This window comes from Eurytemora carolleeae, unplaced genomic scaffold, assembly GCF_000591075.1.
Source record: "Eurytemora carolleeae unplaced genomic scaffold, Eaff_2.0 scaffold1303, whole genome shotgun sequence".
In the NCBI taxonomy this organism is placed as follows: Eukaryota; Metazoa; Arthropoda; class Copepoda; order Calanoida; family Temoridae; genus Eurytemora; species Eurytemora carolleeae.
Window position 1 is genome coordinate 71,175 of NW_019397201.1, and position 23,586 is coordinate 94,760.

The 23,586-nt window shown below is 33.7% G+C and overlaps 2 protein-coding genes across 2 annotated transcripts in view; one reads left to right on the forward strand and one right to left on the reverse strand.

The window, feature by feature from the left end:
* The window catches only part of LOC111712696 (uncharacterized), a 10,897-nt gene extending 9,359 nt beyond the window's left edge, over positions 1-1,538 (reverse strand). Inside the window, exon 1 of the mRNA XM_023487384.1 lies at positions 1,414-1,538. Coding sequence (XP_023343152.1) covers positions 1,414-1,437 — 24 coding nt within the window. The 5' untranslated portion in view covers positions 1,438-1,538. The remainder of the gene's footprint in view (positions 1-1,413) is intronic.
* Positions 1,539-7,011: 5,473 nt separating this feature from the next.
* LOC111712699 (multidrug resistance protein 1) lies at positions 7,012-23,141 on the forward strand (the record flags this gene model as incomplete). The annotated part of the gene is given in 20 exon segments (XM_023487388.1): positions 7,012-7,379; positions 7,686-7,808; positions 8,847-8,945; positions 9,246-9,311; positions 11,167-11,261; positions 11,832-11,921; positions 12,021-12,218; positions 12,538-13,689; positions 14,267-14,448; positions 14,832-14,935; positions 16,623-16,720; positions 17,317-17,509; positions 17,994-18,083; positions 18,701-18,901; positions 19,023-19,195; positions 20,085-20,186; positions 20,468-20,620; positions 21,842-21,942; positions 22,149-22,248; positions 22,993-23,141. Coding segments are annotated over 20 exon segments (3,575 nt in total), but the record flags the coding sequence as incomplete, so codon positions are not given.
* Between the last annotated feature and the right edge of the window lie 445 nt (positions 23,142-23,586).

Here is a 23,586-nt window from a genome sequence, read left to right on the forward strand (position 1 = left end):
ATAAGCAGTGCTATCATAGAAAAGGGCTGATATCTGTAACAACCCTGGCTATATATTTAATAAGCAGTGCTATCATAGAAAAGGGCTAATATCTGTAACAACCCTGGCTATATATTTAATAAGCAGTGCTATCATAGAAAAGGGCTGATATCTGTAACAACCCTGGCTATATATTTAACAAGCAGTGTTATCATAGAAAAGGGCTGATATTTGTTACAACCCTGGCTATATATTTGATAAGCAGTGCTATCATAGAAAAGTCCTTTCTTATGAAAACCATTTTACTCCCGCCCTAGGACTTTTCATCTTTTTTTCTTCGGCAATATTTTCTTCAGGACTTTAATTTCTGTTTCCCGATCAAATGGTCTCAATTTGTTTTGATTGCATTCCCTAAAGATCCCGTGTTGGAGTCTGTGCGGCCCCTGGATTGGGCACTGGGAATTTTTCACAGTGTATCTGTATTCTGTACTCACTAAACTTTGATCAATAACCGGTTTTTTACAGTAAACAGGAAAAAATCCACAGGGCAAAGTACATTTAAAAATCTAAAATCCCGAATCAAAATTTCAAACCAGTTTTGAATCAGTTCTGAGCGGCCGCTAGTTTTGATTTGCTGGTGTCAACTTGAAACTGGCGGCCCGTTCCATGGGATCAAATTTGATCCAGCTGTGATCCCAGTATTTTCTGGGATCAAGTCCGATTCAAAATTGAAACTAGTGAAAAACAAATTAAAATAAGCAATAAATATGCGGGTTTGGACATGAAAATGATTAATAAATATAGATTTGTTGCCAAATTAAATTAAATGATAATTGTATTCTACAAATTTAATATTTTGAATGCTTTAAATGTGTAAAAAAGACCAAGTTCAAGTTATTTTTCCTTACTTGTCCCCCTTTCCTCACCAAATATTAATTAATTAATATTGGATAAATGCAAATAGATTATCAAGTACAATAGGTGGCAACAGAGAAATAGATTATCAAGTACAATAGGTGGCAACAGAGAAATAGATTATCAAGTACAATAGGTGGCAACAGAGAAATTAACAAATTATACACAACGTCACAAGTGTCAAATATAACAAAGAAAACAAATTTGTCTCAGATTGGTTGACATGTTTTCTATGATTAAATAAAAACAGAAACTAAAAAAATACTTAAAATTGCACTTATTTTACTGTAAGAAAAGCACTTTATTCTAAAATGATCACTATTATTGATAATTTTGTCGGACACAAAAACTAAATTGACACTTGTGACGACAGAATATAACTGTACTGAGAGTGTACAAATTCTACGTTGCCATCTATTGTACTTAACAATCTATTTGGATAAATGAGAGTATGGGGTATGTAAACACCCTAGAAACCAGAGGTTGTCCTAAGGACGTCATGAAGACGTCAATAATTACCAGTGGGACGTCCGACAACGTCATATTTTAGGTGTTGAGGACGTGTTGAGGACGTTTAACGCACAGCTTCTTACGTCCTCAGAGTACAGAGTTTTGTCCCTAGATTTAGCATCAGCTCAATAAAAGACAAAGTCTGAAAAACAACTAAAATAAATATAAATCTACAAAGAGAGCTTTGCTCATAAAAATGGCAACTTTAAATATCACATCAGTTACACAGCTGGAATATTTATGGAAAGTACTTGTAGACATTGAGGCAGAAAGCAGGACGACTTGTCTGCCACAGTGTCCTGGATATCCTAGTTCTCCAATGTGTCCTGGATATCCTAGTTCTCCAATGTGTCCTGGATATCCTAGTTCTCCAATGTGTCCTGCAGCTATTGATACCACAGATGTGTACAGAGCTAATCTGCAATGAGGGGCGTCTCCATACTAAAAATCATCTGGTTCTGCGCTGCTTCTATGGTGTGATGGAGAGCTGTCTGCAACTAGCAGCTTCTTCCATCTCTGATCTTTTTATCTGTAGACCTCCTGGTATCTCAATCATGTCTGGAGGACGATAGATCCCATCCTCGTAGATCCTCATGATCTCTTCTTCACCTGGAGTCATTGGTCTATACTGGTATTCTGACTGATCCATATCTTGAATGTCCCCACTGGGAGAAGATGGAGCTTCTTCATGTCTTAGAAGTGCATGCTGTTCTATATCTGAAGTGTTACTATTACATAAACCATCTTGAGGACCTAGAGCTTCATCTGGTCTACTTTGATCTGTAGTTGGACTAGCCGGGGCTGATACAATCTCTGCCGTACCAGAAACTAATAGAGTGGTCCTTGGTAGTCCGGTAGGCATATGAAAGTTATATCATCCTGAGAGCTGTTTATGATGTACAAGTCCCCAGGCCTTAAGTGGGACCAACAGAGCTAAGGCTCAAACGTCTATCCTGTATAGGATGCTGGAGTGTACTGATCCTATTCTCCAGGTTCTCTAATCAGCTTAGATTCAGACAAAGGGTTGATGGGTTAGTATCTGGCCATATTCTAAATATTATATCATGCTTTAATAACTACACAATATGTTTTTTAAAAAAAGTACATGGGGTCCAACGAAACATGACAGTAGCTGCAAGCAAGTGATGATAAATTAGATTGAAGGTAGATTATATAGAAATGGCATAATTTTTTTGAATGAATGAAATTTTTAAGATCCAAATAATTTTTTCATGAAAAAATGTGTCGACTTCAAAAAAAAATAGATCATTCAGAGAAATAAAAAAAATAAAACTGCTCAAACTTTTATTTGAGGAAAAGATCGTTTGCTTTACTGCAAAAACAAATGTTCCTAAAGATTTTATGAACAAACCATTTTTTCATACATTTTTAGAAAAAAAACTATAGCTTTTATACAAAAATGTTTCCTAACAATTTCATTGACCGATCAAGTTTATGAATAAACGATTTTTATACTGAACTAAATCAGTTTATTTTTATGATTGAAAAAAACGAATTGGTTAGTTCACGAACGATAAACAAACGAAATGAAAAAAGTAAAAGGTGCTATCTTTAATCATAGTAGTGATCATAGAGTGATAAAACGAAGAGGTGAAGCTTAGCTCAGATGTACACAACCGACCTCCCTATTAATTAATTAATAGAGCGGTCGGTTGTATACATCACGATATGTTTATGTATCTAACGCTGTACACTTGTATATAGAGTGATCGTATTTTTAAAGGGGGTTTTTATGGAATTGACCAATTTTTAGATTTTCTTTCTTTATTTAAAGAGAATTCGAGAATGTTGACTGCAAACATTTCACAATTTTCAAATTTGTAGGTTTTCAATTTATTAGCTAAAAGTTCTGTCAAAAATATAAAGTTTCTGGGGCATGAATTCAACTTAAAACATTCTTATTTCAAACATTTTTATTGTTTTTTCTCTTCAACTCTTTATCATAAACATGATAGTGTATGCCGGGTTACCCACAAAAGATCAAACAACAATGACGACCTGGAGCTCTTAACCCTAGACAGGCGGGGGGGGGGGGATTTGGATACCCCCCTCTAGTTTTTTGACTTTTCATAAATAGAAATTTAACGGATTTTTTTGGTAATTTTTTTATGCCTAAAGTAGGGTACAGGGCGATAAAAAACAGAGTATGTAAAAAAATCTTAAATAGCCCATACCTTTTTTTTATAACTAAAGCTATAGTTTTGAACTATAGTTTTAAAAAAGCCCTTGAAAAATGGGTGTAGAAACATGTGTCACACTTTGATATTTGTTTTAAACAAAAAATATTTTTTACATTTTTTAACCTTTTTTTAGCATTTTTTTTCGATCCTCTATAAAAGTAATCGATCTAATTTTATTTCAATGAGCTGGCCTTGAAAAATTTGACTATGAACATGCATTTAAACCCTATACCTATTCGCTAAGGCCTTTTCCTAAGGGATGGGGGGGGCGTGGGACACCCCCCCCAGTCTATACATATATAGATTCAGACCCCCAGCCTTTATAGGGTTAAACATTAACAACAATCTAAAGGTTGAATTTAGTTTCTGTCTCAAGTATTGTCTCGTCCTTTGGGGTTATTTTGGTATTGTCATAAACACACAGTAATTATAATATTGTCTCGTCCTTTGGGGTTATTGTGGTATTGTCATAAACACACAGTAATTATAATATTGTCTCGTCCTTTGGGGTTATTGTGGTATTGTCATAAACACACCAGTAATTATAATTAATTGTGGTATTGTCATAAACACACAGTAATTATAATATTGTCTCGTCCTTTGGGGTTATTGTGGTATTGTCATAAACAAACAGTAATTATAATTAATTGTGGTATTGTCATAAACACACAGTAATTATAATTAATTGTGGTATTGTCATAAACACACAGTAATTATAATATTGTCTCGTCCTTTGGGGTTATTGTGGTATTGTTGTGGTATTGTCATAAACACACAGTAATTATAATTAATTGTGGTATTGCCATAAACAAACAGTAATTATAAGAAAGATTCAAAAATATAATTTTATTCATGTTTAAATAAAACCAATTTATTGATTTTTGACGTATAATAGTTTTTTATTTATTTCATTCTTCTGCCTACAAAGATGCAATATTCGCAATATTTAGTCATACTTGTTTTAGAATAAACAAACAACTGAACTTGATTGTACTGCAGTATACAATCCTGTGTTTACAATCCATATTAAGTGTCTATCTAATTATCAATACTAATATTCAAATATCTACATTAAATCACTCCTTGGGAATACGATAACTCTATATACAAGTGTACAGCGTTAGATACGTACACATATCGTGATGTAAACAACCGACTGCTCTATTAATTAATTAATAGGGAGGTCGGTTGTGTACATCTGAGCTAAGCTTCACCTCTTCGTTTTATTACTGTATGGTAGTGATATTTGAATCCATATCTTTGTCTGCTTGTAATTCATCCATTATTTGACAAATGATAATGTTTTCATGTTTTCATTGATTATTCAAGGTTGTAATGGAAGGAAAGTTAATTTCAGTTGCATATACTCTGCGTACATATTGAAACTATAAGTTCTCTTTGGGCGGAATTTGTAAACAAGAATAGATACGATCAGTGTTTGTTTAATCTCCGAGGAGGTTATAAGAATTAAATTTGGATAATTTTGATAAATCACATAATAGTTTCCTCTGACCAGAATATTTCATTGATTGAGACAGTACACTGCAATACAAAAAATGCGTAAACCTCTGAAATAACTTTCCATGCATTACAACCCTGGATGTATTGATAAAATAAAGGAAAGGCCAAAATATTAATCATCAAGAACTACAGTCAGCCTCGGGCAAATTAGCGTACACTGCACAGATATGGGGTCAGTATACACACTTGTATACTCAAGTGTACACATTAACCTTGTAAATACCTCACCTAGTTCTTAACCTTTTGAAAGGAGAGTCCAATTCGTTCAATCCAATTTTGGCTTCACTCCATACAGGACGAGAACTTTTCAATTAAAAGTGAGGAAAATTCGAAAAACCTCACAAAAATATGACTTAACAATAAAAAAATGAAATTTCTTGTAAATCATGGAAATTAATATGCGCAAATTAAAAATTTAATTGTTTTACCTGCGGAAGCTGTACAAGTTTTTTTTAAACGATCGTTCTATAATTTTCAAAACGGAAAATGATTGAAAAAATCGTTTAGAAAAACCTGTAACTATCTTTAAATTTAAAACGGAAAACGAAAAACCGAAGAAAACAGATTTTCCGTTTTAAAACTAAAGACTGAAAAAATTAATTTTCAGTTCCGAAACAAAAAACTTGCCTTGTTACCGGAGAATATTAATTTTTGATGAACTCTGGAGGATTTATTCGCTATGGGTCACCGTTCTGAATCTACCTCTCAAGTTGCAGAACATGCAATCTAAATAATATCTAAAACTATTTGTACGTAAATATGAGAACACTGATAATATTTACAAATTGTTATATGAAAATGACAACATGGTGGAATTTCATTTGACTTTATCTGAAGGTTAAAAAGGCCGAAAACTCAAATTTCTATATGTTAGCAACCTGATGCAAAATGATATTTCAAACTAAGATTATTTGTTCTAACACAATTCACAGTTTGAAATATATAAGGTCTTTACAACATTGGGTTGCAAAAAATTTGATAACCATAGTTTGTGGCACATCGACCCAATTTCTTCAAAATATATAATTTTTAAGCATTATACCAATAATATTCCATCAAAACACATTAAATAATATATTAATATATATTATATATATTAATATATTATACCAATAATATTCCATCAAAACACATTAAATAATTTCTGGGCGTCCTTAAAGTTTCATGCTTTGCGGGAAACCCTATTCCAGAGTCATGAGTTTGCAGAATTTCACGAAAAAAAGAAAATTTTGAAGTTTGTGAAAACTGTGACAGCCTTTAATAACCTTCAATGTTCTGATATACTCTGGGGATATGCTGGGTTCTTTCGTACAAACACTAAAGTTATAATCCTTATATCTTTGCAACCTGCAATACCTTCAGAGACGACTGAACGAAATTTTCACGGTATGTGTTCTTAAATTTACGATTCCTTGCAACTGTAAACTTTATTATAAAATAAAATCCTTTAAATAGCCATTATATGCATAAGACAAAAGATTTTATTTATCCTATTAGGGACCGCTATATTATTCATGGGTTTCAGATCGTCTTTTTGGTATTATCCTTTGTGGGTGGGACTGTGTCATATAATGTATTTTGTGTGCAGAAAAAAAGCTTAAAACAACAACATTTTTTATTTCATGTATAAAACACATAAAACATTTATATTTTTGATTTTGCACTTAATTGATTGTTATTTCTAATTTTTATTTAAAACATCTAAAGAAAGGAATTGAACCTTGCCACAACTTTAAATTTCTAATCCCTAAATCTTTGCAATTGATCTAACAGAATTCATAGCTTGAAATATAAAAGGTCTACACGACATCGGGTTGCAAATATTTAGGGATTAAAGTTTGTGGTAAAAATTCATTTTCTTTTTTAATAGACATTTTCATCAATCGCATCATATTCATTTTACAGAGTAACACTGTACTGCAGTTCAAGCGTACTCTTTGTGACGTCGCAGTGTATTTTCTCTCCACTGGAGGCACTCCTTATATCTTTATATGGTAACTGCCTGCATACCAACCAAAACATGGTGTCAATGTGAACACTGTACACAGTACACAGTTCTAAACGCCCGCAGCATTTTATCTCTCCGTCTTATTTTCAGCAGTGCAGTCGGATAAAGACCTAGAAACTGTTCGGTTAGTAAGAAAATAATGGAGTTTAAGGAGGAGCCTCCATCATATGAAGACGTGGAAAAAGAGAAAATGAAAGTGAACGAAGTGACTGAAAATAACTGGATGACGGAAAGAGGGAAAGAAGGTTACTTTACTGGTTAATTCAAATATTGTTTGAAAGAAACATATTATTTCTTATCATTGCGCAATACGTTGAAATCCTAACAATTGCTATTGTTTAACACTGACTCTTATTATTAAACATGTTTAGAAAATTTGGCTTCATGTGTCAATAATAATTTAGTTGTAAGGTTATTTAAAGATTCGGACCCATTTTTTGGTTATTCAGGTTAATGTTTTTTTTGATACAAACACAGAAATCACCAGACAGACATTTCAAACAATAAAAAAACATTTCGTAAATATACAAATTAACTGTTTTCCTTTCAAGATGACAAGCCTGAGGAAAAGAAAGAAGATAAACCCGCAGCACCTCCCTCGGTTGGTGTTATTGAGCTCTTCAAGTTCTCAACTCCATTCGATGCTTTACTCATCATAACTGGTATTCTCCTTGGTAGGTCTCTTTGTTTCTGAGTCTTTGCAACAAACTCAAATTTTCTAATCCCTAAATAATTTTCGCTGGCGCTGTATTTTCGAACATTCCTGGAAAATATGAAAATGACGTCTTCATTATCAAAAATCCTCGAAACAGGAATAAATGTTTTCAAAAGTAACTCTCAGATCATGAAAAATACAAAATATTATGAAATATCAACTATTTACGAATGCGTCGAAAAATAATCGATGTCTATTGTTTGTAATACCTGAATGATTTGTTTGGAATTAAATTGATTTGGTTACAATCCGAGTTGAATGTTGCATCTTTCTGAATTTGTATAGACACTTCGTTCTTCGGTATTAGTCGTTTTAAACAATTTTCTCCTTATAGACGCGACAGATAGAAGTAAGATTAGTAGCGATCAAAAGCGCTTTTTTATCGCATTAAGCCTATACCCCCTATTATTTTTCGCGAAAACTCCCTTTTAGTGTTTTTTTAAATAAGGATGATTTAGAATTCCGTCCCGGGATCTTGTTTTTTTTTCATTTAAACATTAAAAACAAATAGTCAACAAGAAAACTCAATTTGAATGAACATTTAGCTGGTTATTGACCCCAACCTTGAAAAGTGCGGAGTACGCATGCTCTCATGGATATTGCGCAATCTTGGGACGAGACAATTTGCAAATAGAGGTTCTGTTGCATATTTGACAGGGTGTCCCTATAAACATGGAAGTTATATCTTTATACGTGATGTATTTCAATGAAATTCTACTGAAGGAGACTTGTGTATACACAATGTCAAATTAAATCTTGTCTTTGGCCAGGTACTACACTATACAACCATTTATTTCAGCTGCGATCAAACAACTAAATGAACTCCAAAAGTGTTTATTTCTCTTATTATTTCTTACAAGCAAGAAATGCGCATAGTTACTTTCACAGAGAAGCCGATATCTAATTTATTTTTGAGGAGACAAAGCAAACGGTACCGTTGTACATCGAGCATTGCCATTTATGCATGAAGGGTCACTGTAATTTTTAATAAATTTAGCGATGCTTGGTGGCGCTGCACTTCCTGTCATGACGATTATCTTCGGAGACACTCTTCAGGCATTTGTGGAATATGAACAGTATGCAACCAACTGTACAGGAAAGGAAATATAATATTTAATAATGTTTTGTTTACTGTTCACAACAAGTGCTAAAAATAAAGAAGAAAAACTTTATTTTTTCAACGGATTTTATTTATTTTGCCGCGAAATGAAAAAAGACCGGAAAAAATACGTTATATTCTTATTTTCTAATCCCTCATATATTTGCTACCTAATGGTGTAAACCTTTTTCAAGCTTTGACACGTAATCTAACAGGATTTAAAGTTTGAAGTATAAAATGGACTATAACATAAGATTGCAAAGATATGAGGATTTGCCCTAAAATGTTTCTGATCAGGGGAAGGTGGGGAGTTTAGTCCGCTTCCAGTCCTAGAACGATTTGCTTGGCAGATGGTACTAATAGGTAATATATTTTATATTAATAAAAAAATTTAAAAAATATTATGTTAATCAAGAATAAAGTTTTTTCTCAGTTCATTTAGTAGAATTCATATTTACATTTCATGTTGAATCACAAATTTCATGTTCTCACGTTAAACAACATACAAATGAATTTAGTTCTAAAGTTTACATATATAGGGTTACAAAAAAGATGGTGTGAGTTAATAAAGCAAACCCAAAGACTTGAAGGTGTAGTTGTGAACTTGCAACTCTTCAAAGTCTACCCGGTCTTGACAATTAAAGCATAAGTTTTAAAGAATTTGGATCATTATTTAGTACACAAAATTATATTTTTATTATTAAATTTAATTATTTATGATTAATATTTTCTTATCTTTCTCTATATAATAGGTCAATAAATTAAATTCTTGTACTTTCTTATCTAAAGTGGTATATTAAAGTATATTAGAGTTGTTGACACGCAAGTTTTAATTTTCCTGAAAAGAAATTGAGTCTTTGCCACAAACTCTAATTTTCTAATCCCGATATCTTTGGAACCTGATTCTGTAAACCTTTGATATGTCAAACTTGGATTTTTTGAAATATCTACGGTCTACAACATTGGGTTTCAAAGATAAAGAAATGATAAAATCGGAGTCTGTGGGGAAAAATTCTTTTTTAATGCAGTTGAAGTTCCTTTCACCAAAACTTGCAGATTAATTTAGGATTCTTATTTTTAGGAAAAGATATTTTTAAATCATATAAATAAAAATAATATAAATATATATAAATATATATAAATATATATAAATATATATGAGCGAATAACTTTATTATATAAACATATCTATGATTATAAGCTTATGTAAATCCAGAATATAGGAACGTTAAAGGGACCGTTCACTTATTTGCGTAATTTCAGGGTAAACTAAAGAGCCTATTCGCTGTTGATTGGTAACAGTCTTACTTTTCAAAGACAACTGTGGCCGGAGAAAAAGCCGATTTTTCGTTCAGAATTCGACCGCAAAGGGACGGTCCCTCTATATAGACACTAATTGATGTTTTTTTCAGTATATTGTGAATCAAAATAAATTTCGAATATAAAATTAAACTGTAGTATCTAATCGTTAATTGTAAATGTCATTATTTTTTTATTTTTTTTGTGTTTTAACTTTCTATTTCTAAAATAACACTATTTTATTGCATTCAAAATTGTGTATTGCCTGTGTAAAAAGCTGAATTTTACGCGGTATGACAAATGAAAAGTTGTGCACATACGGGAAGAAAAATCTACAAAATCTACGATTTTGATTGTCGTAGAGACGTCGTCTTTGTATACACATTTTACATGTTTTAATACGAAAAACGTAAATTTCTTGCTAACTCAAATATCAAAAGTTTTCATATTTTAGTACATAATAACGAACTTATAATGACATTAAAATATAATAAATTTAAATGTTATTGGACTGCTGTTACTGAAAAAAACATCAAATAGTGTCTATAGAGAGGGACTGTCCCTTTCCGCTCAAATTCTGAACGACAAATCGGCTTTTTCTCCGGCCACCGTTGTCTTTGAAAAGTAAGACTATTACCAATCTAGAGAGAATAGGCTGTTTAGTTTACCCTGAAATTACCCAAATAAGTAAACGGTCCCTTTAAAGAAAGAATTATGGCCGGTATTGTTGACTAGAATATTAAATTTTCATTTATTTTATTTCTCCACAGTTTAAAGACAAAACATTTATAACATACGCATATTTAGATCAAAGAAATAGGGGATATGATTTTAATAATTTAAAATTGTTGTTATTGTTACCAGGTTGGTTCACGCAGAAAAAAATGGATATTTGAAATGTTTGATTATTTTATTTAAGGTTTTGGAATTTGGATTGATGCTTACATCTTTATATCATGCTTTAACACAGCTGCAGCAAGACAGGTTTTTAGGATTAGAGGAGAGTTCTTAAAGGTAAATCAGACCCACATTATCTAATTTCTATATCGTTGCAATCTGATGGTCTAAATTTTTATATTTTAAACTCGGGATATTTGATCTGGTGGAGAAGGTTTACGACATAAGATTGCAAAGATATAAGGATTAGAAAATCTGACATTATGGCAAGGACTCAATTCTTTTTTAATGTTTCTTTAAGTGAAAATATACAGAGGTTGGGAATGTGATATTTGCAAGTTTTTATGAACAAAAAACATCTTTTTGATAAACCAACTTTCACTAAAAAAAAACTTTGAATACTCAAGAGAAAATCTATTTTGTGATTGTTCAAAGAAAAATAACAAAATTTAAGAATAGGCCTATAAATATTATAAAAAGTAATAATCACTGTAAAAAGAACAAGTTTGTTAATGGTTATCATGAAATTAACCACTTTATTTCGTTTTACAATGTGACAAAAGAAAATTTTACAAAGTATATCTTTTTTGAAAACTTTTGAATGATTTTTTTCAAACAGAGAAATGTGAAAATAAACGATATAAACTATAACCTGAGGTTGTGGATTAAGTCTGTATTTATATCTAGGCTGTCCTGAGACAGGATATATCTTGGTATGATACTAACACCTCCACTGATTTTGCCAGTAGAATGACAGACGACTTAAACAAGCTTCAGGTTACAAATATCAAATTACATATTTTGTTGTTGGCATCATCCACTGAAATCATTTACTGGATTTAAAGATTGATTAATATTCAAATTTTTTCTTTACAGGAAGGAATTGGAGAAAAGATTGGAATGTTGTTTTTCTTCATGGGAACCTTTCTGATCAGTCTGATTGTAGCGTTTGTTTACGGTTGGGAGTTGACCCTGGTTCTACTGTGCATGATTCCCTTGATGTCTATATCTGGGGGAGTACTGGCAAAGGCTCAAACCACACTGGCTGAAAAGGAGATGTCAGCTTATGCAAAAGTAATGCTTTGAAATTTTTTGGAATTTGAACCGAATTTAATCTGACCTTATTATTAAAGCTAGCGTTCTAGTAATTTTTTTTTGTCCAGGCAGGTTACATTTAAAAAAAAAACCAAATTTAAAGCAATTGGTTAATTTTCTGAGTGTTAATATAAGAGTGGTGAGTTAGTCCTAGTTGTGTTCAAAATCTAAAATTTTTTTTTGTAATTATTACCAGGTGAACAGTGCAGTAACTTTAACTATTTATTATTATTGATTCCTGAAGGTGCAAGGTATCTAACCAGGCTGAAGATTGCTTCATCTAATACAATTTATCTAGGCTGGAGTGATTGCAGAAGAAGTTCTGAGTGGAATACGAACAGTTGTTGCCTTCGGTGGAAAGGATAAGGAAATCACAAGATATGTAGAAAACCTGGCTGGGGCAAGAAAATCTGGAATCCTTAGAGGAATGTTGACCGGCGCCAGCGGAGGGGTGACATTTGGAATAATGTTCGCAGTGTATGGTCTAGGATTCTGGTACGGAGTTAAACTTATCATGGATGATTTAGAATCCGCTGAATGCATGCTATGTTCCACAAACTTTAATATCACAGCAGATGCAGCTGAGCTAAAGGCTTGTTACGAAGAATGCGTAAGGTATAACGCAAAATCCCTCCTAACAGTGTTTTTCAGTATTCTGATCGGAGGTTTTCAGATAGGACAGGCAGCACCATATTTTGAATCCCTAGCAATTGCCCAGAGTGCTGCAGGAACTATTTATAGAATTATTGAAAGAGTTCCAGAAATTGACAGCAGTAGTGATCAAGGATTGGTTCCCAACAAGATAAAAGGAAATATTTCACTTAAAAATGTTTTCTTTAACTACCCTTCACGTCCAGATGTAACCATTCTTGACGGACTCTCTGTAGAGGTTCCCGTTGGAAAAACGGTTGCTCTAGTTGGTACGTCTGGCTGTGGTAAATCAACCTGTATACAACTCATTCAAAGGTTCTATGATCCACACCAAGGGCAAATACTTTTAGACGGAACTGATCTGAAAGATTTAAACATTGGCTGGCTGAGAAATAATATAGGAATTGTGGGACAGGAGCCTATTCTCTTTGACTGCACAATCAAAGAAAACATTCTGTACGGAAGAACTACTGCTACTGATGACGATATAGAGAAAGCTTGTAAAGAGGCGAATGCTTATAACTTTATCAGTCAATTACCAAAACAATACGAAACTATGGTGGGGGAGCGAGGAACTCAACTATCTGGGGGACAGAAACAAAGGATTGCTATTGCTAGAGCATTGATCAGAAATCCGCAAATTCTTCTTCTAGATGAAGCAACATCTGCTCTAGACAATGAGAGCGAGAGTATAGTTCAAACTGCTCTTGATAAAGCAAGGTCGGGGCGCACGACTATAGTTGTAGCGCATAGGCTTTCCACAATACGCTCAGCTGATCTTATTGTAGCTTTGGATAAGGTAAATAAAATATAGTTTAAAGGATTTACATCAGATTTTCAAATGAACTTCAGTTTTTAAGGAAAATCAAGAACTCGTAGAAGTTCAAAGTTTTTATTACTTACTTAAAGGGAATGTAAAGAAAAAATGAAAGGGGGTATAGGCTGAACGATACCTATAAGACATCTATTTGAGTTCTGGTCTCGAGAAATTGACTTAAAACAGTGTCAAAATTATACCAAAACGTTTTTACGTAAAAATAATATTATCAATTATATCTGTTAAAAATGAAAAATTATTAAATTCAAATAATAAAATAAGTAAATCTGAGATTCTCATGCTCGTCGTTTTTAGATTGGTTGCGTATTTGTTGAATATTATCTGTTTGATTAAAATTAACATTATTATAATTAAGTATTATAATTTTTTCTTTTGATGGTATCTTATCTTCGGGCCTTGTACCCAAAGGATTTATCTAAAGTTGATTTAAGTTATCATAACAAATAATTCACACATTCATTACAGTACATAGTCGTTTATGAAATTAATGATTTATATAAACATAAATGCTTTTATTAAAAAAATAATAATGATACAGGGAAAAGTAGCAGAACAAGGAACTCACAGTGAATTGATGGCTCTGAAAGGACTCTATCATAACCTAGTGATGAGACAGCTGACAGGAAATGAGGAAGAAAACGATTTGAGACCAAATAATGAAAAACAGTTTATTGTCTCGGAGGTGACACAGAAAGAAAAAATTCTAGAGGAAGACAATAGGTGCAGTTTTATCCTTGATTTAAAAAATCAATTATGAATGAACCCTGCATTTTTCTTTGTTAAAGAGACTGTTGGCGTAATCTTTAAGTGCCCTTTAAAGCGTGTCATGTTCGTACCACAATGGGATCCATGAAACCTCTCTTATAATTGCAAAAAGTGTTAAATTTTCACAATTTCCTTCATCGTCTTTGCTTCACAAATCCGCATATCATTTTGGCGATTGAAATCAACCCATTTTAATTAATCAACCAAAAATATTTCATTTATTTTTGATGAGACAAAGGTTTAGCTTGTATGTACCGTTGTAAAATGGACAAACCAGTCTATTAAGGGAGGGTCAATTGAAATGTAATGTTCAGTCCCTTTCAACACAAACTTTTAAGGTCTGAAGAGCTACTTTTGAGTGAGGATTCAGACGAGAGGCCAAAAATAGATTTTATTCGCCTCTCCAGGGTGAATTCTCCAGAGTGGTTTTATATCTTAGTAGGTAAGTCGTATTAAGTACAATAAAAATAATAAGTGTCTTCTTATTGAGAATGTTGGTGAGCAGTAAGCATGCTATAATTTGTAACTGATCTCTTTCCTGCAAATGTTATTTTTATAAATTAAACATATAACTGGTTATATGTTGTAAAATTACCGGTCATATTTCTTAATTAAAAGTAACAATATCATTGTAGTTATCTAGTTACCACTCTATACATTATGTCAGTATATTCCCTAGTTATCTAGTTACCACTCTATACATTATGTCAGTATATTCCCTAGTTATCTAGTTACCACTCTATACATTATGTCAGTATATTCCCTAGTTATCTAGTTACCACTCTATACATTATGTCAGAATATTCCCTAGTTATCTAGTTACCACTCTATACATCATGTCAGTATATTCACTAGTTATCTAGTTACCTCTCTATACATTATGTCAGTATATTTCCTAGTTATCTAGTTACCTCTCTATACAATATGTTAGTATATTCCCTAGTTATCTAGTTACCTCTCTGTACAATATGTCAGTATATTCCCTAGTTATCTAGTTACCTCTCTATACATGATGTCAGTATATTCCCTAGTTATCTAGTTACCTCTCTATACATTATGTCAGTATACTCCCTCGTTATCTAGTTACCAATCTATACATTATGTCAGTATATTCCCTAGTTATCTAGTTACCTCTCTATACATTATGTCAGAATATTACCTAGTTATCTAGTTACCTCTCTATACATTATGTCAGTATACTCCCTAGTTATCTAGTTACCACTCTATACATTATTTCAGTATATTCCCTAGTTATCTAGTTACCTCTCTGTGCATTATGTCATTATATTCCCTAGTTATGTAGTTACCACTCTATACATTATGTCAGTATATTTCCTAGTTATCTAGTTACCACTCTATACATTATTTCAGTATACTCCCTAGTTATCTAGTTACCACTCTATACATTATTTCAGTATATTCCCTAGTTATCTAGTTACCTCTCTGTGCATTATGTTAGTATATTCCCTAGTTATCTAGTTACCACTCTATACATTATGTCAGTATATTCACTAGTTATCTAGTTACCACTTTATACATTATGTTAGTATATTCCCTAGTTATCTAGTTACCTCTCTATACATTATGTCAGTATATTTCCTAGTTATCTAGTTACCACTCTATACATTATGTCAGTATATTCCCTAGTTATCTAGTTACCACTCTATACATCATGTCAGTATATTCCCTAGTTATCTAGTTACCACTTTATACAATATGTCAGTATATTCCCTAGTTATCTAGTTACCACTCTATACATCATGTCAGTATATTCCCTAGTTATCTAGTTACCACTATACATCATGTCAGTATATTCCCTAGTTATCTAGTTACCACTTTATACAATATGTCAGTATATTCCCTAGTTATCTAGTTACCACTCTATACATCATGTCAGTATATTCCCTAGTTATCTAGTTACCACTTATATAGATTTAGCTTGTTTATAAAAAGTCTCATCAATTTTTAAGACACTTGAGACTTGCTTATGCTTTTCTTTAGCCCTTTACATGTACATTTTAGCACTATATAGTTTTGTTTTTAAGTAATTGGCTTAATTCTCATCTACTCTATTTCCCTTTCTAAAACAATGAACACTGTATTTACTAAAAACTGTATTTGTGTTCTAGGTGTGTTAGCGTCCTGTGCTATGGGAGCATCTATGCCAATATTTTCTATATTATTCGGAGATGTTACTGGGATCTTGGGATACAGTGACACACAGAAGGTTACTCACGTCAAACTAAACCAAATTTTACGTAGAATTTTAATCTTTTATTTTTTCAATCATAACTGCTAAAATTAAAGTGTGATTGAGTAGAAAAAAATGTTTTGAATTTCATTTCAAATATGGAACCAAATAAATTTTTGCTTTTGCACAAAATCAAAACTAAAGGAGCTAGGAAATCTCAAAGTTATAGCAGTAATATTGCACAAATCCTGTCTAGTTTGCAGTGCAGAAAATGAGTACTAACTTTAAATTTGCTACTTCTAATGTCTGGGTATGCTGATTTCGTATGAATTTTCCATGAATTATGATAGATTAATTATAGGTGTAGTTTGAAATATCAAAGGTTTACAACATCAGGTTGCAAAGATATAAAGACTAGGGGAAAAATTATGTCTAGTATACAATTCTTTTTTTCAAACTAGATTATTATTTGTTCTCATAACACCTTAGAATACCTCAGATTTGTCCAATTTCAAGAAGCAAATATATTTAGGTGAATCCTTTATGGAACTTTAATAATGAATGAGTTACAGACATATCTACTGACAGTTTTATTTTTCTTTAATTTCAAACTGAATTGTGATTTTTTTCAGGCCAGAGATGAATCTGTGTACTATGCGATAATGTTCGGTCTGCTAGGTATAGGATCTATGCTTGCCATGTTCCTACAAGGTTTCATGTTCGGTATATCAGGAGAGAACCTAACATTGAGATTGAGAAGAGAAGCCTTCTCAGCAATGCTTAGACAGGAGATGGGTTGGTTCGATAGGAAGGAGAATAGTACAGGTATGCTTAGTGACAGGATAGGTTAGATAAGAGAATAGTAGAGATACCATATTCATGCTTAGTGAGAGGATAGGTTAGATAGGAGAATAGTACAGGTAAAATATTCATGCTTAGTGAGAGGATAGGTTAGATAGGAGAATAGTACAGGTAAAATATTCATGCTTAGTGAGAGGATAGGTTAGATAGGAGAATAGTACAGGTAAAATATTCATGCTTAGTGAGAGGATAGGTTAGATAAGAGAATAGTACAGGTACAATATTCATGCTTAGTGAGAGGATAGGTTAGATAGGAGAGTACAGGTACAATATTCACCATGTTGAGGTTATTTAAGTATTTAATTTTGGCTTCGTCACACTTAATATTATCTCATTTTCTATGATTTTGTTAGTAAAGTTAAAGAAAATCTGTATATTTTAAATCTTTCGGCTTTTAAGAATTAAAATTATAATTTACTTTCTATATTTTAATATTACCATATTACAGGTGCGTTGTGTGCAAGATTGTCCGGAGATGCTGCCAAGGTTCAAGGTGCTACTGGAGCAAGGGTTGGATCAGTCCTACAGGGTATTGCAGGTAAGGTCCAGGGTACTACTGGAGCAAGGGTTGAAACAGTCCTACAGGGTATTGCAGGTAAGGTACAGGGTACTATTGGAGCAAGGGTTGGATTAGTTCTGCAGGTTATTGCAGGTAAGGTCTATACTGATTCTGGAGCACCGAGCAATGGTTGGATCAGTTCTGCAGGGTATTGCAGGCAAATTCTAGGGTGCTACTGGAGCTAACGTTGGATCAGTACTGCAGGATTTTGCAGGTAAGGTCTAGGGTGCTACTGGAGCTAAAGTTGGATCAGTACTGCAGGATTTTGCAATTAAGGTCTAGGGTGCCACTGGAGCTAAAGCTGGATCAGTACTGCAGGATTTTGCGGGTAAGGTCTAGGGTGCCACTGGAGCTAAAGCTGGATCAGTACTGCAGGATTTTGCAGGTAAGGTCTAGGGTGCCACTGGAGCTAAAGTTGGATCAGTACTGCAGGATTTTGCGGGTAAGGTCTAGGGTGCCACTGGAGCTTAAGCTGGATCAGTACTGCAGGATTTTGCAGGTAAGTCCTAGGATACTACAGGTTGAATTGATGCTGTGAGTAAAACAAAAGTTATTTTAAAGATCTAAATCAGTTTTATTATTATTTTTTTATTTAGGAATGATAATTGCAATATTCCTTGGTTTGTTCTACAGCTGGAAACTGGGATTGGTCTGCACTATATTCTTTCCTCTCCTAATACTGGCAGTTCTAATGGAAATGAGAATAACTATGGGGGTTGACACTGTAGAGAAGAAAGCATTCGAAGATTCTTCCAAACTTGCAATTGAAGCAATCACTAATATCAGAACTGTAGCAGGTTAGCTTAAAATACAGTATTTGATTATCCAACTCTTGCCACAAACTTTAATTTATGTATTTAATTCCTTTGTTCAGTGCATTTCTAACAATCTTGATTTAAATTCCTGATCATATTGCAGGACTAAGATGTGAGGAGATGTATATCAAGAAGTACATTTATCTTCTCTCCGTCCCACACAAGAGGAACCTACTCCGAGCTCATCAACGTGGAGGTATCTTCGGGTTCTCCCAGGCCATGCAGTTCTTTGGCTGGGGTATCACAACCTACTATGGAGGAGTTCTTGTCGTTCAGGTTAAGATCTATAAACATTTTTAGAATATGGAAATTTTATGAGAGAAGCCAGAATTTTTTTTAGTTGTAAACCCGATTTAGTCCGATGGATTATGTTACTTTTTAAATCACTAAATTATTTAAACACACTCTTTTCTCTTCAGCACTTTTTCTAAGACTGCCTGGAGTTCCAGAATGTCTATATAGTGACCAACTGTATTACTAGGACTGCCTGGAGTTCCAGAATGTCTGTAAAGTGAGCAACTGTATTACTAGGACTGTTTGGAGTTCCAGAATGTCTATATAGTACCCGACTGTATTACTAGGACTGTCTGGAGTTCCAGAATGTCCATATAGTCCCCAACTGTATTCCTAGTACTGTTTGGAGTTTCAGAATGTCTATATATTGTGACTAGGACTGCCTGGAGTTCCAGAATTCTATATAGTGACAAACTGTATTCCTAGGATTGCCTGAAGTTCCAGAATGTCTATATAGTACCCAACTGTATTCCTAGTACTGTCTGGAGTTCCAGAATGTCTATATATAGTGACCAACTGTTTTCCTAGGACTGCCTTGAGTTCCATAATGTCTATATAGTGGCCAACTGAATTCCTGTTCCAGAATGTCTATATATTGTGACTAACTGTTTTCCTCGGACTGCCTGGAGTTCCAGAATGTCTATATATAGTGACCAACTGTTTTCCTAGGACTGCCTGGAGTTCCAGAATGACTATATAGTGGCCAACTGTATTCCTAGGACTGTCTGAAGTTCAAGAATGTCTATATACAGTGACCAACTGTATTCCTAGGACTATCTGGAGTTCCAGAATGTCTATATAGTGACCAACTGTTTTTCTAGGACTGCTTGGAGTTCCAGAATGTCTATATAGTGACCAACTGTTTTCCTAGGACTGCCTGGAGTTCCAGAATGTCTATATAGTGACCAACGCTGTAATTGGTGGAGCTGGTATGATTGGATACTCATTTGCATTTACAGCTGATTTTAACAAGGTAAATATTGGTTATGTCACTGATTAGTTTTTAAACACTAATGTGGATTTAAACTGAATTTTGCATGATTTTTGAAAAGATATTGCATATATGATTCTGCTTCAGTAACAATATGGATGAAATTGTCCAAATTTTTTAACATAGAAAAACAACAATGTCATACACACATACATTATTAATCAGTTTTGAAAATAATTTTGGGAATCGTGCATACTGCATGCTCTGTTTGAATTAGGAGGTCACTTAAAATTACGAAGACAAATGACGATATTAAATTGTAGGCTCTGGTATCTGCTGCTAGAATATTCCAGCTTCTTGATAGAAAACCATCAATAGACGCAAACCCTGCCACCGGACTCAGGTTGCCAGGGTTAGAGGGGAACCTAGAGATACAGCAGGGAGAGTTCAGATACCCAACCAGATCAGAGGTTCAGGTCAGACAAGTTTAGATTTTTTTTTCAAATGGGGGCTAACTTATTCAGCTTTCAGGTTTACACAACGAGGTTATAGTGTATAGAGTGATGATGTACGCTAATCCTTTACTAATTGTATTGCCTATAAACAATACCGAGAGCGTACTGCATATTTGTTTATTATAAGTTGATTCTGGCCTAACCTATAGTGTATCAATATTAGTAAACAGTTGAAAGTGTACAGTATCGAAAAGGTCTAGTGTAACTATGCATAGCACATGTTGAGTGGTGAGAAAGCATACACGCCTCTGACTGGTGTTAGGATGAGTAAGTATACACCCCTCTGACTGGTGTTAGGATGAGTAAGTATACACCCCTCTGACTGGTGTTAGGATGAGTAAGTATGCACCCCTCTGACTGGTGTTAGGATGAGTAAGTATACACCCCTTTGACTGGTGTTCTGGTGTTAGGATGAGTAAGTATACACCCCTCTGACTGGTGTTAGGATGAGTAAGTATACACTCCTTTGACTGGTGCTAGGATGAGTAAGTATACACCCCTCTGACTGGTGTTAGGATGAGTAAGTATACACCCATTTCTGACTGGTGTTAGGATGAGTAAGTATACACCCCTCTGACTGGTGTTAGGATGAGTAAGTATACACCCCTCTGACTGGTGTTAGGATAAGTAAATATACACCCCTCTGACTGGTGTTAGGATGAGTAAGTATACACCCCTCTGACTGGTGTTAGGATGAGTAAGTATACACCCCTCTGACTGGTGTTAGGATGAGTAAGTATACACCCCTCTGACTGGTGTTAGGATGAGTAAGTATACAGTACACGCCTCTGACTGGTGCTAGGATGTGTAAGTATATATATTTTAAAAAGTCAAGGTCGAGGGAAATCATAAGCTGGCATAGTTCTAATTGTTGGAGAGAAATAATAATGATTTTAATCTTTATCACAATTCACAAGGAGAACAAGCTAATGAATGTTATTATTCATATTTCAATCATAAAGGAATTGAGACTTTGCAACAAACTCTGATTTTCCAACCTTTATCTTCAGATTCCAATGTCGTAGACCTTTGATATTTCATACTATAAGTTCTGTTAGATCAATTGATATAAGTTTGAAATATCAAAGGTTTACGACATTGGGTTTCAAAGATATAGGGATTAGAAAATCAGAGTTTGTGGCAAAGAATCAACTCCTTTGAGAAAAAAATCATTTTGTTCAGGTTCTAAAAGGAATGGATTTGAAGGTGAAGAGTGGGGAAAAAATAGCTCTAGTTGGATCTTCAGGATGCGGGAAATCCACGATAATTCAGCTGATGCAACGGTTTGTTTGTTTTAAAAAGCAAGAATTCACCAGTTTAACTTATCAAACAGGCGTAGAACTATGTATGTTTGTGATGTTTGTCTAGAACATGGTTTGGGGTTATAGTGTTCAAATAATGATATAGAATGCATATTGCATTTATTATAGAATGTAGAAACATCAATTGTACAATTGTATATGATAGCCTATGGCAAATATATTTTAAGGTTTTATGATTTGAATTCTGGATCTCTACTGCTTGAAGGAGAAGATATCAAAGGTTTAAATCTTCCCTTTGTAAGAGCATCCTTTGGGTTGGTTTCGCAGGTATTTTATACAATTTATGGCAACGTGACCGGTTTTGAATTGTCTCCAGGCATTTGACTAACCTACTTAAACTTTCTGAAACCTGAACATGAAGATTTTAATGCTGTAAGGTGTTTGTTTGTAGCTCATGTTACAACGGATTATTTTACAAAGCCTGGAAATGCAGACCTGGATTATTTATTTCATGTCACAGAAGTTTCTCTGGATGATTAGCTTTGAATCCATCTGCAAAAGTTTTACAAATCACTCTTGTATGCCGGGTCCATTAGCGCCTGATTCAATCAGGGTTCAGTCATGTGTTTGATGTCTTTTCTGAACCAATAGAAATTGCATAGCGGTAACATCTATCTTTCTATCTAGCTCATTATCCAATTAGAAACTGGAAACTGATGGTGTAAACCTTTGATATTTCAAACTTTGATTATGGATCTAACAGAATTCATTGTTTAAAAGATCTACGACATTATGTTGCAAAGATATTGGGATTAGAAAATCAGAGTTTGTGGCAAAGGCAACATTTCTTTGTAAAAAAAAGCTGAGAGTAGATTTTTGTGGCCATTGAATAATGATTTGCCAACAAAAGATTTTTATTAAGGCTTGCTGCGTAAATATATTTGCAAGTTTATCTAATTAAAAAGGTTAAAAAATATTAATACGCAAAAAAATACGTCCACGGCTTTAGTTTGGATTTCTTACACAAATTCTATAATAAGCAAATTCACATTTTAAAATGTTTATTTCTAGGAACCGACATTGTTTGATCTCACAATAGCAGAGAATATTCAATACGGGGATAACAGTCGTGTTGTGTCAATGGAGGAGGTATTGGAGGCCGCTAGACGAGCAAACATTCATTCCTTTATCTCAGAACTACCTTCAGGATATGACACAAGGTAAACTTTGAAAAAGATATATTTTTTAGAATTTCAAAGTTCTGTAAAGTCAGAACTCGTAATGAAAAACGTTTCAAAGATTTGCAATGGATCTTGACTCTTTAATCAATCCCCACCTCTCAGCATTATAGTTAAGCTTTGATATATCTAAGTTTGTAACTTTGTTGTCCGTCCTCAAAAGTCCATTTTAATTGTGCCTTAATAGCTAGTGCGTCTTCATTATTAATAGCTACCCGGGTAGAATCTTAGAGTCTGAAACCTAGTCTTAGACGCCGGGCCGACCTCCTCAGACCCTCTGTTTTTGGAAAAAAATATCAAATTTCAACAAATATATGGAATATGAGCAAAAACCATTAAAATATTTGAGCATTCCTCTCCCCATCCCTTTCTTCAAGCACCCCTCCATATGTCCCAACCCCAGTTTCTGCTGTTTCCCCCCAAGTCT